This window comes from Rhineura floridana, chromosome 7 (genome assembly GCF_030035675.1).
Source record: "Rhineura floridana isolate rRhiFlo1 chromosome 7, rRhiFlo1.hap2, whole genome shotgun sequence".
In the NCBI taxonomy this organism is placed as follows: domain Eukaryota; kingdom Metazoa; phylum Chordata; class Lepidosauria; order Squamata; family Rhineuridae; genus Rhineura; species Rhineura floridana.
Genome location: NC_084486.1, coordinates 133,670,990 through 133,687,700, shown reverse-complemented (window position 1 = coordinate 133,687,700; position 16,711 = coordinate 133,670,990). Strand labels below are relative to the sequence as shown.

General features: G+C 41.7%; 1 protein-coding gene across 3 annotated transcripts in view; it reads left to right on the top strand.

Moving 5' to 3' along the window:
• Window positions 1-16,276, top strand: part of TNIK (TRAF2 and NCK interacting kinase) — a 392,097-nt gene extending 375,821 nt beyond the window's left edge. For all 3 annotated transcript variants that reach the window (XM_061637314.1, XM_061637313.1, XM_061637315.1), the window contains 8 exons: window positions 734-904; window positions 2,193-2,336; window positions 3,611-3,745; window positions 6,622-6,722; window positions 8,345-8,494; window positions 10,040-10,199; window positions 10,475-10,614; window positions 15,689-16,276. In XM_061637314.1, coding sequence (XP_061493298.1) covers window positions 734-904; window positions 2,193-2,336; window positions 3,611-3,745; window positions 6,622-6,722; window positions 8,345-8,494; window positions 10,040-10,199; window positions 10,475-10,614; window positions 15,689-15,772 — 1,085 coding nt within the window. In that variant the 3' untranslated portion in view covers window positions 15,773-16,276. The remainder of the gene's footprint in view (window positions 1-733; window positions 905-2,192; window positions 2,337-3,610; window positions 3,746-6,621; window positions 6,723-8,344; window positions 8,495-10,039; window positions 10,200-10,474; window positions 10,615-15,688) is intronic.
• Window positions 16,277-16,711: the final 435 nt, after the last annotated feature.

The following is a 16,711-nucleotide window of genomic DNA, read 5'->3' as shown; positions in this document are numbered from 1 at the left end:
ACTGAGGGGTGTTCTGTTATAGGAAAGAGACTTCTTGATGGATATGAGCTCTGACATAGTGCATGATTTCATTAAGGACGGCTGGGGTGAAGGGACATTGCACAACACAGATAGTGCACACAATTTCATTTTGCCACCAGAAAGGGCAGGTTTCTGAGGCAAAGAGAGCATGTTCTTAGGGTACAACTAACATCAGGCTAGGTGTCTGTGCTTTCCCCAAATTCTCAGGCTCTGTACATTTCAGCAGTCCAATTACCAGAGGAAGACACTTGCTGGAGGTTGTCTCCATTACTTTAATTAATGCCAAACAAGGATGTCCACTTATATTGGGTATGGCAACCAATTAGGCGTGCGCTTATGTGAATCCCTATGCATATCAGCTGTGTGGTAGGTCCTACACGCAGGATATTTGGTGGGAAGCAGTGATCACAGAGCTTCAGCTGTCCTCTGCTGGGAAGTTACTCAGAACTGCTGCAGCTTCCTCTGCTTACTTGCGATGGCGCTGCGCTCATTGCTCAGAGCAAAGAAACACTCTTGGGACATGTGCAGAGTTCCAGTTCAACTGAGTTTCTCAGTAACAATTCTTCTGTCCATATGTTATCAGTGAGATGTGGGGAAAAGCAACCAGAAGCAGCTGCCGCGCTGCTGCAGAACACACGCGTTGATCCTCAGTAGTTGATAAAATCCCTGTTACGTATTTGGCAAAGCTGCTGCTGCATGTTTTCCTTTCCAGCATTATTTACCAGTGAGCTGCTGAGGCAAGAACAGGCCAAACTTAATGAAGCAAGAAAGATTTCAGTAGTAAACGTGAACCCCACCAACATTCGTCCTCATAGTGACACGCCAGAGATCCGAAAATACAAGAAACGCTTCAATTCTGAAATCCTTTGTGCTGCTCTATGGGGTAATCTGTTCGTTATCTGTTCAGAATAGTAGAAATGAAATCTGCATGTTAAGATGCATTTGTGGTGCATTTTGAGAGAGGCTCTGGCACGATACTAGGAGTCAAAGGGTGGAGGCAGGATGCTCAATCCTGTGTCCATCAAAGTTCCAAAAACCTTATTCCTGGAGTTGCCAACATGGCACCTGTGGGTGAAATGACTCTCTTGAGAAGACTTCCATTTGTGCTCACAAACCCTCTGAGCACTCACACACACACTTGCTGTCCCCTTCATAATGAGGGTACCTTTCCCTCCCCTTGAAAAGTACATGGAGCTGAAGGAGGAAGCCACAAGAGTGATGCTGTCTCCCATTTCCCTTTCAGCTCGATGTGCTTTCAGAGGCTCAGATAGGCACCTGGGCAGCTGAGCTGAAAGCAACTTGAGAGGGTGGGAGGGGAAGGGAAGAAAGTTGGGGGCTGGCTGCGGGGAGCAAAAGGGGGGTACAGGAGTCATAAGTGAATGAAGTGGAGCCCCCCATCATCAAATCACATGTCATATCTGTCTCCATTGACTGAATCATAAACATCTTAGATCTTTCCAGCGATGCCATGGTGCAAAAACATGGATCCAAGGCAGGGATCTTTATGGATCCTCAGGATTTTTACAAGAGATCCCTGAAAACCCACAATCAAATCAGAGGTCACCTCTCTGTCTGAAGATGTGTTCTGTGATTTGTTGTATCCTCTGTAAAAATCATGACGCTCTATGAAGATCCATCTCTTGGCTCAATGTTTTTATGACTTTTTGTGAATAAATGTAGTCAGAGATAAAGAGGGTTCAAGCAGCCCCTACCACACATTGAAAGAACATGCCGGGGGGGGTATCACAGGGCTCTGCAGGCAAGTCCTGTCCCATACCAGTAATGGTGCCCTCTACCTTCTGAATGTTCAGAGTGCATCAGAGAAATTGTATGAGTCTTATCCATCTGTGCAAGTAGAACTCCTCTCTTCCATGTGAACCAATCTACCCCTCCACCCTCATGGAGGAGCTCTGTGCACATGCATTCCAAAACATCTCTGAACACACAGACAGTAGGGGAGTGTGGCTTCTGTGTGTGGCAGTGGCAGAAGGCAGGGCTAGCTTGCATGATCCTGCATCCCCTACCATCCATGCTGTCAACGTGTGGGAGGGTTCCAACCCAAATTAGGTCCCCTTGGTAGTTGATTCCTTCTAATGCTCAGTAAAATTGTCCTCATTCTCAATGACACGGATCATGATTTCATCCACTTCCTCTGCTTGCTGTTTGTGTAGGTGTAAACTTGCTGGTGGGAACAGAGAATGGGCTCATGCTGTTGGATCGCAGTGGACAAGGGAAGGTGTACAATCTGATCAACAGGAGGCGGTTCCAACAGATGGATGTACTAGAAGGACTCAATGTTCTTGTAACTATCTCAGGTATAACCATAAGCCTGCATCATTGTTTTCATTTAGCTGTTGGTTTCTGACAGGCCCAGTCTTGAAGTTATCCCTCTAGCAAAAGCAAAGGGCTGTGCTGCATTTAAGAAGCTGGTAGAGAAAGAAGGATCTGCTTTATTCTGTGATTATGACTAGAGGTATTGGCTTGGATTCTAAGAAGGGCTCCTCATTCACAATGGGATGCAATGGGTGTGTCATTACCATGATGTTCCCCCTCTTAAGAGGTTGTGTGTAAATAATACAGAAGGAAGCCCAACCACATTACTATTTTTTATTTATTATACTTGTTAGTAACTTATTACACAGATAGGTCTCCAAGTGACTTTCAACGTATTTAAAAAATGTAAACATAAGTAAGTAATAATGTAGGCACATTCACACAAAACCACATGCAGTTCATAAAAAATACACACAAAGACATAACACCCCCAATAACAGCAGCAGAAAACATTGGGAGCACCCTAACATCATCATCATCCATCAAAAGCCTGGGGAAAGGATTAAGTGTTTACCAGGTGACAAAAAGGTGTCAGCAAAAGCACCAGACAAACCTGACTGAGAAGAGCATTCCGCAAATGGGGAGCCACAACTCTCTCCCCTGTCATCATCAGAACATTTTTTTAAACTCCGTAATCACACTGACTTTTTAGTTCTTAGTTAGGGCAACCAATTACTTATTCATATTTGCGCAGCAATATTATTGTTAATATTTCTCTGTAATTTTCAGCCACTAGAGCAGGTGTGGGGAACCTCTGGCCATCCAGATGTTGCTGACCAACAACCCCCATCATCCCTGACCATTGACCATGCTTGCTAGGGCTAATGGGAGTTGCCATTCAGCAACATATCGAGAGCCGAAGGTTCCCCACTATTTTCCTGTTTCACCTAACACACATTTCTCTGTCTAAAGTATTTATATCCTGCCCATCCACCTGATAGACCTCACCTCCAGGCAGCTAGCCATAATAACAATAATAAACACAATTATAAGACATTTTAACATACAGGAAGACTGTAGGTACACGCACAGAAAGAAGCTTCATTCGTGTGGCTTCAGTTTCGGTCCAAGATTAATATTCCAGTTCATATTCCCAATATTAGGGTGCCTAAACAGAAGAATGAAACAGACAAGCTGGCATCAGACAATATTTGGACAGAACAAACGGCATGAAAAAGCCATGCAGCTGCTTAAGCATAGCTGATCCACTGATGGATTGTATCTTCTTTGGTTAAAAATTTCCATGTTTCAACAGGAAAGAAGAACAAACTACGAGTCTATTATCTTTCATGGTTGAGAAATAGAATATTACACAATGACCCTGAAGTAGAAAAGAAGCAAGGATGGATCACTGTTGGAGATTTGGAAGGCTGCATACATTACAAAGTTGGTAAGCACAAAACCATATGCATAAATTCAGGATCACCACAGGAGGAAGCTCTCAAATGTTGGGCATGCTGGTATACTCAGTCAGCGTGCCCATCATAAGTCCACAGCCACTTGAGGACTGAAAATCCTAATGCTGATCCCTGCTATCCCCAAAGGCATACTGAGATCTAAAGAGTCAGCCTTGGTGGTACAGTCAGAAACAGTGAGCACTGCATAAAATCCTTGATGCTGCTTTCCTTTGGTACCTTCTCTATAGTGCTAAATCAGCCATGGAGGAAATAGTCATCTGGACCAAGCCTAAGCATTGCCCTTCAGGGTAAGCAACAAAAGCCCCATTCAAACATGGCTTTAAACTACGTAAAGCCTTTGTGCTGTGGGGTGGGGCATGGTGGTATTTGACTAACCCTGAGCATATCTGATGATGGAATAGACTCCAGCATACATCAGTGTGGTCCACAAGTTCACACACATACACAGTTTTTAGGGATTTTGCATGGGTTGGATGTTCCTGGATTAGACTTGTCATGTATGGGATTTTGCTCCAGTGTAATGTCCAATACACAAATGTGAAGCGAAGCCAAAAATGGGGTGAGCAGACATCATCTTCCTTGTCCGCTACTCCTGAGCTCAACACAGTTAAAAGTCTGAATAGGGCTAAAGTAAAGGGGGGGATGTTCAGAAACCATCTCCCTTATGTATAACACAGCCTGATCTGGGGAGCTCTAAATCAAGAGTAACTCGGCTAACAGTTGTTTTCTAAAAGCTCTATTAATTTGGAAACTGGAAGTCTTTTACTAAACTTAAACCAGCAACAATGAAAAAAATATTGTTGCAATCATGTATATTGAAGAAAATGCATCTTATTAAATACGCTTCTGTGGAATGGCTCACACATGCATTTTCATCACTTGATGACGCCAGCATCAGGTGGTGCTTTGCACATGTGAATGAGCCAGGAAAGTCAACCACCACTTAGAACTTTTGTATTGCTTCACATCATCTGAAAGACAATGCTTTGCAAAGGAATCAGTTCATATATTAGGCTGCCAGTCACCAAGAGAGACAAGAATTCAACTTATATCTGTCAAAATGTGAGGCAGCTTTATGGCTAACATTTCCCAGTGGACAGAACTAATATAAGAGTCCCATATAAGACCCGCCCTGGGCTCCTGCTGGGAGGAAGGGTGGGATATAAATAAAATAATAAATAAATAAAATAAATAAATATGCTTTTACTACCAAAAGAAGAGTTTGCACAAATGTCAGCTCTCTCATATCAAAAGTTGGAAGTAGCCAGCGTGCTCTGGTAATAGTATAAAAATCCCCTGTGACACTCCAATAAAATCAATGCTTTCTTTGGTGAAAAGTGAGGCACAAAATGGCTGCCATGGGCACCAGAAAAAAGAAGTGTTGGTACACCGTATCTGTGAGATCTGTCACAAAAAAATCACTGAATTCAATAAATGGTTTTTCCGGGTATTGGGTATCAAGTAAGGGGCTGTTTTTTTGCCATGGTCCTAAATGTTGACATTTCAGAATAATTCTTGAAGTTGATGTTGTTGTTGTTGTTGTTGTTGTTATATATTCACTAAACACAATTAAGTTATTGTGATAATGCTTCTTGATTAATTGTTCTCTATTGAAAAGGGTTTCTAGTTTTAAGGTGTTAGGGAATAGCTGTGAAAATAGAATTTGCAAAGCCTTATTGCTTAAAAAAGAAAAACATACATCATGTCATCATTTTCCCTTTGATTCAGTAGTCTAAAATCTGGTAGATCAAAAGCTGAATGAAATGTACCTGTGTAATCAATATCTCATATTTAACAAATCCTATTATATTTTCAACTTAGCTTGTAAAGAAAATGAATTGTAACTTAAAATCGCAATCCATTTATCGCAAGAATACTAGGGGTCATATTGCCATATTATGTATCTCAAATAGGGTGGAGTTGGTTTTCTCCCAGACATACGTGTTATTTCCAAAATTCTGCATTATGTAAGTGGTGTTGATGAGTCTCCTCCCTGTTGGAAGTGGGGCAAGAGCAACTCCTGTTTTGTTCTTTTGTTTAAGCTCCAGAAGGAAGATAGAGCTAGGGTCCTCCAGATGGATAGGCTTTGTTTACCTTTACCTGTGATGCTCTGACTGACTTCCTTCTGTCACTAGACTGTGACGTCTTTAGGGAAGCTTACCTGCCCCTCCTTCTCCCGCCCTTTCCACTCGTTTGACCTCTGACTGTCCGGGAGAGAGGAGACATCCCTTTGTCTCTGCTCTCTCCAAGCATGAGGCTAACTCACGCGCCTGGGCATTATGCCTCCAACTTAGCTAGTTAGTTAGAACTAGGTATGCCTTTTCTATCTACTATGTATTTCTATAAATAGAGTAGCTTTTCTTATTTTACTAAGTCTCCAGTCTCAGTGATGCTGATGCAGGGTAAAAGCCTGCTTTCTTAGGCAAATGCACGCACACGCTGGCACACTCGCATTTCAACATCTGCTGTTTGCTGCTGTGGTGCTGCTTTTAAACGAAATTAAGCAACACAACTACACACAGCGCAACACTCCCAACCACTGCCATCATTGGAAGCATGAGTGCTGCCATCTTTAATTTGCTGCAGTGGTGGTGTAGCAGCCATGCTATGTTACACATACAGACAAACCAAAGATGGCTGCCCTTCTGCATCAAGAGCAGCATCAGAATTGTGAAGAACCTCAGATCAGTCTAAATGTCTGGGAAATTTGCTGGCTGATTTTGGCTGTTCTTAACAATAATGTTTCCGCTGGCACAATGGTTTCTGCAGCTCTGCCTTGAGATTAAATTGTTCAGTTTTGTCTGAGTAAATTGGATGTTTTAAAATTTTAGTTTTATTTCAATTTTAGTGAAATATGAGAGAATCAAGTTCTTGGTGATTGCCTTAAAGAATGCTGTAGAGATATATGCTTGGGCTCCTAAACCATATCACAAGTTTATGGCTTTTAAGGTATGTTTTGTGTTACAGAAATATTAGCATTTGTTGATGTTTTTATCACAAATATGAAAATCTGTTGTTCAGTTCTGTTATCTGTCCATCTGTGGCATAATAGGTAACTTAACTCATATCTCTCTGGGCAGCAAACCTTTCCACGAAAATATTGGAACTGGTTCTCATTCCCACATTAGACATACCAGTGTATTCACCAAGATGGCAGATGGCTATGGGCCAGTTCAGATGGACTTCTGTATGTACTGAACAGCCTTCCCCAACCTGGTGCCCACCAGATGCTTAGGCTACAACTCCCATCAGCACAGCTGGCTGGGATTGAAGACAGTAGTAGTCCAAAACATCTGGAAGGCACCAGAGCAGGGAAGATTCAAATAGAGCCTCTATGTGATGGAGAAATAAAATCACATCAATATGCCCTCTCAGTTAGGTGGACCTGTCCTGCCGCCGGACCCACCAGTCAATCCCCTGACCCCGTTGGTTGTAACATTTCCTCACCTAAATCGCAGTGCATAGAAGCTAGAGCTGTGCAGCCATTTCCCAGATTTATGTGGTTGACATCCGCATGCTTTGGCAATAAACTTAAAATTCAAGCAAAAGTTATATTCAGCTTATAATAGCTACTTGTCCCAGAAGCAAGACAGTGTTCGATCTCAATGCCCCAGCACATGCAGCCTCTACACCAGGTGACTAAGCTGTGGTCCTGCTTTCAGGCCTAGCCAGCATGGCTAATGATTAGGGATCATGGGAGCTGTAGCCAGCCACATCTGAACAGCCACAGGTTGTCCATCCCCGCTCTACACATACACAGGTTTGTCCAAACTAAGCCTAAGTGCACTTTCACCACAATTTCAATCAGATTTAACCCTGTTTAACTGTGTGTTGGGTTCCAGCCCTAGTGCTTCCTAACTATTTCTTTTTTTTTAGCAATTAAAACAAAAAAGCAAAAAAAAGAAACATATTGAAGTATACTAGAGATGCTAGCAGAATGGGTAAATCCAGGATTTGGATATAAATTTCATGGGGTTGTAATGTTCATCTCAAAGAATGGGTGAGCATTACAAACCTTGAATTAAAACCCAGTCCAAAGAAGAATTCCTGGTTCATCCCTCTCCCAGCCGTCTCCACAGTCACCAAACGCTCCTCCCCCCTTCCCTTCAAACTCCACTTACACGCTGGGCTGGGGTCAGCAGCAAGAGGAGTGTTACAGCCACAAGGAGAGGGAAGACAAGCCTTTCCCTCCCCTCTCCTCTCTGGCACCTGGTGCATTGCATTGGAGCATACCAGGACAAAAGTGCTCTTGAGAAATGCGGCTTTCCCGATGGCTGTTGCAAAGTCTCACCATGAGTAAGATTGTCCATATTGTCAGAAAACCTGCTGCTTAAAAATTAAAAGGCCAAGCATTCCACCTTGAAGCTTCTTGTAAGTTATCAATAGATGAAAAGCTAAATCACTGTCTTAAATGCGTGAAAGTAATTAGACAGTGAAATTAACCAAAATAAAGAGGACAATTTTTTAAAGGGCAAATGTAAAAGAATCTTGCTCTTACCATAGCATGCTATTGATTTAAGGACTGTGGTTTTTTTTGCATGCCACAAAATTAACTGAGAGGATTTTAAAAGTCTTTTGCAGATCTCCAGCACAAACCATTGCTTGTTGACCTCACAGTAGAAGAAGGTCAGAGGCTAAAAGTCATCTTTGGATCCCACACTGGTTTCCATGTTATTGATGTGGATTCAGGGAATTCGTATGATATTTATATACCATCTCACGTGAGTCTGAGACACCATGGTTTTGCTCTACAAATTTGATTATGCAGTATATAATAACATCTGTCAAAATAGGGCTCTTTTGGATATCCACTGATAGGAAATCAAGATAATCATAAGGGAATAGCTACAGTTACTAACCACAATTCATACCCTCTGGAAGGTTACTCTCTGTGGCTCTCCAGATGTTGTTGAACTACCACTGCCATCATGTCTGACTATTTGACATGCTGGGTGGAGCTGATGGGAGCTGGAGTCCACCAACATATCTTCTAAAAGTAAAAAGATGTTTGTTTTACAAGGCATTTATCCCTTCAGATTGTTGTAGTTGTCATAGTTGGGGATATTTGGGCCTCATGGCTGCTGGGGGGAAAATTGTGCTGGTGTTTTAGTTTTCAATTGGAATACCTATTTATTTTGATCCTTTCACTGGGCAACATTCAACTAAATAATAGTGCTAGTGCAAGGACTAGCGCTAGCACAATGGGACTTCCCCCCTCCACCACATGCCTCCTAAATCTGTTCTAGGGGTTTCCTCAGCCATCTGGAGCAGATTTGGGGACATCATGGCGAGAGGAGAGGGAAAGTCCCCTTGTGAAGCACTAATCCTTACACTAGCACTATCATTTCACTTAATACTGGCCACTGTTTTAAATATATTTTTTGTATCATAACAGTTGTGCACATGGTTTTGCAGACTGCTGGTACAAACAATGAATACTCCAGTAAAGAAGGCACTTAACCCAGTAACTTACTTTATTTGTTAAAACTATGGACCACTTTTATTTAATTTATTGGATTTATTTTATTTTGTGTATTTGTTAAACATTATAGACCATTTTTCAAACAATGTGTGTCACAAAGTGGTTTACAAAAAATGCATACCAACAAATAAACCATAACACTTTTACCGCAAGATAAAAACATTTGATTTAATTTCAAAGAATAGAAAATACTACTAACACCAGCATAAATTAACAACACCCAGTACAATATGATCACGCAAAAAACCAAGACACAACCACAAATTTTCCTCTAGAGGAAGCAATAAAAAGATAGGTCCTCAAGAACTGTTCGGAGGGGTTGAAGGTTGGCATTTGCATAACTTTACATGGAACTGAGTTCTATTACTGTGAGGGCACTGCTGAAAAGGCCTTGTTCTGCACACCTGCCAGGCTTGTGCATATCCAAATATACTTCAACAGAGATCACACAAAGGTCCATTTAGATTTGTGCAACATGCATCCCTAGAACTGTTTTGTTGCATGCCAGCCATGTGTTGTGGCTCTACCAGGGTGCTTATTAAACCTCCTTTTTTGTGTGTGGGCACACTGTAATACAGGGTTTGCTGAGTTCCTAGCATGCCTGAGGAGAAAGCTGCTATGCCATGAGTTGTCCAAGAACGCCACAGTGCATGGGCTACATTTAATTAGTTTATGGACTGGTAGCAAATGTTGGTCTAATAATTTTCCAAAAGAAGTTGGCATATACCAACTGTCCTGTGAGCTTCACTTAATGCTGGTTTGGGGTGTTCTGTTCTGTACACAGATTCAGGGCAATATCACGCCTCACGCCATTGTCATCTTGCCCAAAACGGATGGAATGGAGATGCTTGTGTGCTATGAGGACGAAGGGGTGTACGTTAATACCTATGGACGCATAACAAAAGATGTGGTGCTCCAGTGGGGAGAAATGCCCACTTCAGTGGGTATGTCAGTTCTTCCTCTTCTCCTTAGCTATTGATAAATTCAGAGTGAGGTGAGAATCCTAAGTTATAATTGGTTATTTTCCTACATAATTTAGATCTCTGTGTTTCAGGTGATGGAACTTGGATGTCCGTCAGTAGCTAGAGCCTCCATCCTTAGGGCGTATTTGTTGTACATGATGCTTTCCTGCCATGTGTGACATATGGTTAAAAAAACTCACCGTAGTGCCATTGTTTTCAGTAAGCATGTGATGCCCTTTTTATTATTATTTTGACAGCCTACATCCACTCCAATCAAATAATGGGCTGGGGCGAGAAAGCTATTGAGATACGGTCAGTGGAGACTGGACATTTGGACGGAGTATTTATGCACAAGCGTGCTCAGCGGTTAAAATTTCTATGTGAAAGAAATGATAAGGTAGGTCTGCTTTCAGAGCTGCACAGGTGCAGAGTAAGTGCCCTTGATGCCTAGAGGATGCCATTTAGTTTACCCTGAAATTAAGTTGTGATGATTGCTTTGTTTATTGTAAGGAAACTCATACAGCTCCAGTCACTTTTACATTTATTGATTTATGATACTTGGATCCTGCCTTTTTCTGTCAGGAACTCAGGATGATGAGCCCAGGAGTTATCCCAGTTTATTCTCACAGTTTATCTGTGAGGTAAATTAAGCTGAGTATATGTAAGTGGGCCCGAAATCACCCCATAAGCTTTATAGCTGAGCAAAATTTGAACCCAAGTCTTCCCAATCCAAGTTTAGTACTCAGTCCATTATGCCGCTCTCTATCTCAATCAGCCTGAGGCAATGAGACTTCCTTATTCATTCCATAAGAAAGCCTGAATCTTCTAATGAATTTATTGACATCATTTGTTTATATTCACTAATAGGCAAAAAAACCTTGCGGGTTAAGAACATACCTATAGCCAACAGATATTTCTATCTAAAAAGCAGGGAAATTGGGCAGCTATAGTGAATGCACCAGGGGAACAGGAGACCTGACCTCCTTGTCAAGATATTGTACTGCCTTACAAATCTGTAAAAATGCAAAAACAATTTGGGTTGGTCTTTCACAGTCCAATCCACTTCCTGTGCAGCTTGGAAGAATTTGGTAACATGTGCCTCTGAGCATATGTTGAGTGGTGGCAACATCTCCCATCTCCAAAGATGGAGAATTACATTTTTGTATGTTTGTTGGTGTTCTTCTTACTTTGCTTCTTTCCCGTTTTACTACTGTTTCTACAGAGAATCTAACCTAGAAAATTCTATTTATCTCATTATTCATCATAGAAATCTGTACCAAATTTATTTTTATTAATTTCAAAGCCTTTTTATTGGTCAATATAATATGATGGTGAAGACAGCCTTTTCTGTTTCAAACAGAAGGTCATGTTTTGTTTCTATCTTGGATTCATTAACAGTTGAATCTGAAACTGCAGTTTGATGTAAAATCAGACTGATGACAATATGTTGCTACTTAAGTAATCACTCTAGCTGTTGGAAAAAACAAACTTGGCCTGCCCAAGATGCATGTTTTCAGCCTGCTGTGCTTAAACCACTCCACTTAAGGAAAGGTGTGCATGGTCAAGATGGTCAAACATAGAGCACACCTAGAAATTTGCTAGAATATATTTCACCTCCCACTGTTTTATCTTTTGCAAACTGAGACTCTCCTTATGTCCGTTGGAAACTATTCTGCGGAACAGTCAGTGCCATTATTCCACAATTGTTTTTGGAGCTTTTTTACTGTTAATTTTGCAAAGTGTTGCTGTACTGCACATATTAACAGAAGCAAAAGAAAATTATTTACTATAGGAAACTTCACTAAAATTGCAAAGTAAATCAAACATATTTAAAGTGACTATCTGAACTATATCAGCTGTCTTAATATTGTTGCTTTCTTCCTGCTGTTAAAACAAGATCAGCACAGCACATGTTTTGCTTCTGTTATTTGGGCGGATTGCAGGTGTTGCCACCACTCATCATATGCTCAGAGGCACACGTTACCAAATTCTTCCAAGCTACACAGGAAGTGGATTGGACTGTGAAAGACCAGCCCAAATTGTGATGGGGAATTTGGGGGTCCATTGGACCAGGGGTCCTTGTGAAAATTGAAGACGCAGGCTTGCAGCAAAGATAGGTTAGTGGTTACGTGCGCACGGTCAGTCTCCCTTGATCTTGGCGGAGCACTGCACCATGGCACTGTTCGCCTGGGGTTTATATACATTCCAGGACAAAGACATTAGTATTTCCCAATCATGGAGTTAGACATAAGCATTACATAGAGGTTACAATGTATACATTATTTTGTAGCCAATCAGGTAATATTCAGCAGTTCTCATACCAGCATTTTTCTACTATGAGCTAATACATTCCAGTGCTAATACTTCTCAGGCCTTGGAGAGCACAGAGATGTCCTGTACCAGTGTTCTGTTCCCCTTATCTTTTTGAGCCAAGATGTACCATGCATACCAGTTACCATGACTACATGTAACAGGCAGAGAAGACAGCACCAAGGAGAGGAATTTAGCTGGCCTGCTACACTATTAAAATGTTATAAATCTTATCGTTTTCTAAAAGAATATATTTTGCTTACTATTTGTATCTAAAAAAATCCCCATTATTATGTTTGCATTTTTACAAATTTGTAGGGCAATACAGTATCTCAGAGAGGAAGTCAGGTCTCCTGCTCCCCTGGTGCATTCACTATAGCTGCCCAATTTCCCTGCTTTTTAAAGTTTGATAGAAATATCTGGTGGCTATAGGTATATTCTTAAACCGCAAGGTTTTTTGCATATTTGTGAATTTCTCTGCTTTTTAATCCAGGAGATAAGAAATGAGATCTTGTGCAAATTTGCTGAGAATGAATTGATCATTTGCATGCTTAATGTGTTAAATGAGATTTACTCCCCTGCAGTCATGCTTAGGATAGATGAAACTGACCATGAGGGAGGGAGGGCTGAAGTGGGCAGGAGAGGAGGAAGAAGGAAGATGGGAGAGGAGGAAGAAGGGAGGAGGAGGGGAAGGAGAGTGGGGAAAGGCAGGTCTGATCATTTGCTTGCTTATTGAGTTCAGTGGGATTTACTCCCATGCAATCATGCTTGGAATAGGTAAAGCTGACCATGGAGGAGGGGGAGGGGACAGGAGAGGGAAGGAAGAAGGGAAGGGAAAGGAAGGGGGAGGGGGAAGGGATTGGAAGAGGAGGGGGAGGGACGAGCAAAGGAAGGGGAAGGGGCAAAAGTGAGGGGATAGGAGGAGGGGAGGGTAAGTTTTATCATTTGCATGCTTTTTGAGTTCAGTGGGATTTACTCCTATACAATTATGCGTAGGATAGGTGAAACAGACCTGGGGGAGGTGCACAGAGAGGAGAGGAGGAAGGAGAGGGGTAGGGAGGAAAGGAGAGGGGAGGGGGAGAGGAGGAGATTGGGTGGGTGGGCACTGGGCAGTGCAAAAGCCCCTTTTCTTTCCAAAAGAAGAACATTGTGAACAGTATTATTGTTTTTCCGGTTTCCCCCACCTTTTTATTCTATAGCAGGCACATGTCTCCAACCCAAATTTAAACCAAAGCTATCTCTGGCCACATCCAAAACAGACCTTTATTTCACTTCAGACTGTCATGGCTTCCCCCAAAGAATTGGGAAGTGAAGTTTGTGAAGGGTGCTAAGAATTGCTAGTAGAAGCCCTATCCCCTCACAGAGCCTCAATCCCTAGAAGAGGGGCTGACTGTTAAACCACTCTGGCCACTGGAGCTCTGTCAGGGGAATAGGAGTCTCCTAACAACTCTCAGCATCCTTCACAAACTACACTTCCCAGGATTCTTTGGGGGAAGCCATGACTGCCTAAAGTGAAATAAAGGTCTGGCATGGGTGTGGTCACCTGATTAGCCAAGCCCCACAGCTGTGAGTCTGGCTTTTAGAACATTGGCAGTTCTTACTGAGCATGCCCAGCACTATAATATTCAATGTTGAAAAATGGAAATGGACTGCCTTCAAGTCATCCCGACTTATGGCAACCCTTTGAATAGGGTTTGAATGTGGCTGTATAATTCCAAGGACTCTGATGGGGTTGCTATGTATTAAACACAACCCCGAATTGCTAGTATCGTGGTCCTGAGTATCCAGTCAAATGATACTCATTACTTTGGGGGAGATGGGGGGGGCAAAATGCCCCCAAAGAGACAGACATCTTTTTTCCCCATCATTGTTCCTGTGAGCACTCTCCATCATAACATAATATTGCTTTCATTGGGCGATTCTGTTTGCATTGCAAAAGCCACAAGGCAGCTGCTTGTTGCAGCTGTGTGTCCATTGGAAGCAATAGCAAAGAGTTTCTTTTAGTAAAAGCAAGACTGTGAAACCACCCATGCCCCTGAAAAATATTAGAAGGAATTTTTTTGCAACTTTCGGAGAGATTGGGAGAAATTCCAACCCCTCTGAAAGTCTAAAGAAATCTCCCTGGCTTTTGCAAGAGGCAGATATCCCAGCATAATTCAGCCCATCTGACAGAGTGTTGACTAAAAATCACAGAGTGTTGACTAAAACATTAAGCCAATACAGCACCCTCCAGATGTTGCTGGACTCCAACTCCCATCAACCCCAACCAGCATAGGCAATGATCAAGGATGATGGGAGTTGGAGTCCCATAACATCTGGGACATTGGCTACCTCCACTTCAAGGGCTCAAAAGAGTACACACATGCTTTTAAGTTCTACAGCCATCAAATCCACTGACTAAAATCCTGCCCCCAATACTAGCTGAATCCCAGTCATTAAAACCCAGAATGGCAGGTCCTAGGGTGTTTCCAGAATATGATCAGACTTTGGCTTTGGTGTAAGTATCAAAGAGAAAGGCAGCCCCTAACTGTGGAATAGTCACAAGAATGCCTCACTTCATGCCTTTCTCATAAAGATGGCATGGTCAAGACATTTGTCCTTAGAAAATTCCACAGGGAAGGTTTCCTGCACAAGACCCAAAGAGCTTGGAATACACAAGAGCACAGTCTGGTAGAGCTCTGTTTTAATTATACTGGGTTGGGTCTAGACTTTGACAAGTTTAGAGTGCACCCATTGAAGCCAATGAGACTTATGATTAGTCCCATTGATTTCACTCAGGTCTGCTGTAAGCATGATCAAGTCTGGATCCAACCCGTCATAGCCTATGCAGATTTGGGGGCCCAGTGAATGGTCTGCAAACAACTGATGCTGCAGTTGGGAGGAGGGGCAGGATATAAATCTAATAAATAATAATAAATAATAATAATGTAGACATGACCAGTAATTTGGATGGAAGAGCACTGGAAGCCCCATGTAAGAGTAAGACTTTCATAGAATTAATAATGGTTTTAAAACCTGCTCTGAGCCTTTGAGATAAAAAAGGTTAAATGTGGCATAACAAAATTTGGGAATGAATAAGGAAATTAAACAAACACATCCTATTAAAAATATGTATGATGATCTTACAGCTTAATAAATCAGAATATTTCCCTCCCAAACAGGTATTTTTTGCATCAGTGAGATCTGGAGGAAGTAGTCAAGTTTTTTTCATGACCCTCAACAGAAATTCCATGATGAATTGGTAACAAAAGGGCACTCAGTGCTTACTTTGACATCAAGATTTTTTAATTTTAAAGAACATTGGAAAATGCAGACGTAACACGGTAGAGGCAGGTGAAGAAGATGTTTCGGAACACGTTGCTTCCTTCCGTGAACACATTTGCACTCACTCAGGCACGCTCCAAGAATATAACACACCGTTCTTGTTGTGGTTTAGGAATGGAAGTTTACTCAAGGTCACAAGAATGCAGCACCACTGTATTTGGGCAGAAATGGACAAAGGCGCAGGAGATTTAGCAGAATAAATCTCTTCTGAGATCTTCAGATGAAGCTGTGATAGAGTGGGTCATACATTTTTTAAAAAAAACACATTTTCCTTGTCCCTCTGTTTGTACAAATAGGGACAGATCTAAGTATCAAACAGAGTCTCTGTTTTTAATTTTGTCTGCCTGCTAGCATCAACTATATAGTACATTGTAAGGTTACCAATTAAAACTGGTGAGAGACAGCACAATAAATGTATCCTTCTATCTTTGTGTTGGATGCCCTAACCGTAGAGCTGGTTAACGTTTGTAAAACCTTTTGCTTTTACCAACATTTCTGTGTTAGTTTTGCAAACAGGTTGACAATTTCAAATGAGAGAATTAATAATACCCCCACTTTTCCTTTTGGGAAATCGATTCTAAACGGCTAAACTACTAGCCTTAGATTATAATACAGTCGAGTTACAAATATATTTTTCTTGTCAAGCTTTCAGTCCATATTTCAGTATGGATCTTCATACAATGGTGCTCATTGGGAGGAAAAGCAGTGCCATACTTGACAGTCATTCCCAAAGCTGGCCTTAGCATTATCTTGCCTTTCCTCTAAGCTGTAATATGAAAGGTATCACAACAAAATTGCAGGCTGAGAAATGAATTGAATTAGAGCAAGATTCTGAAGACTGGCTGAAGAGGGCACCTAAC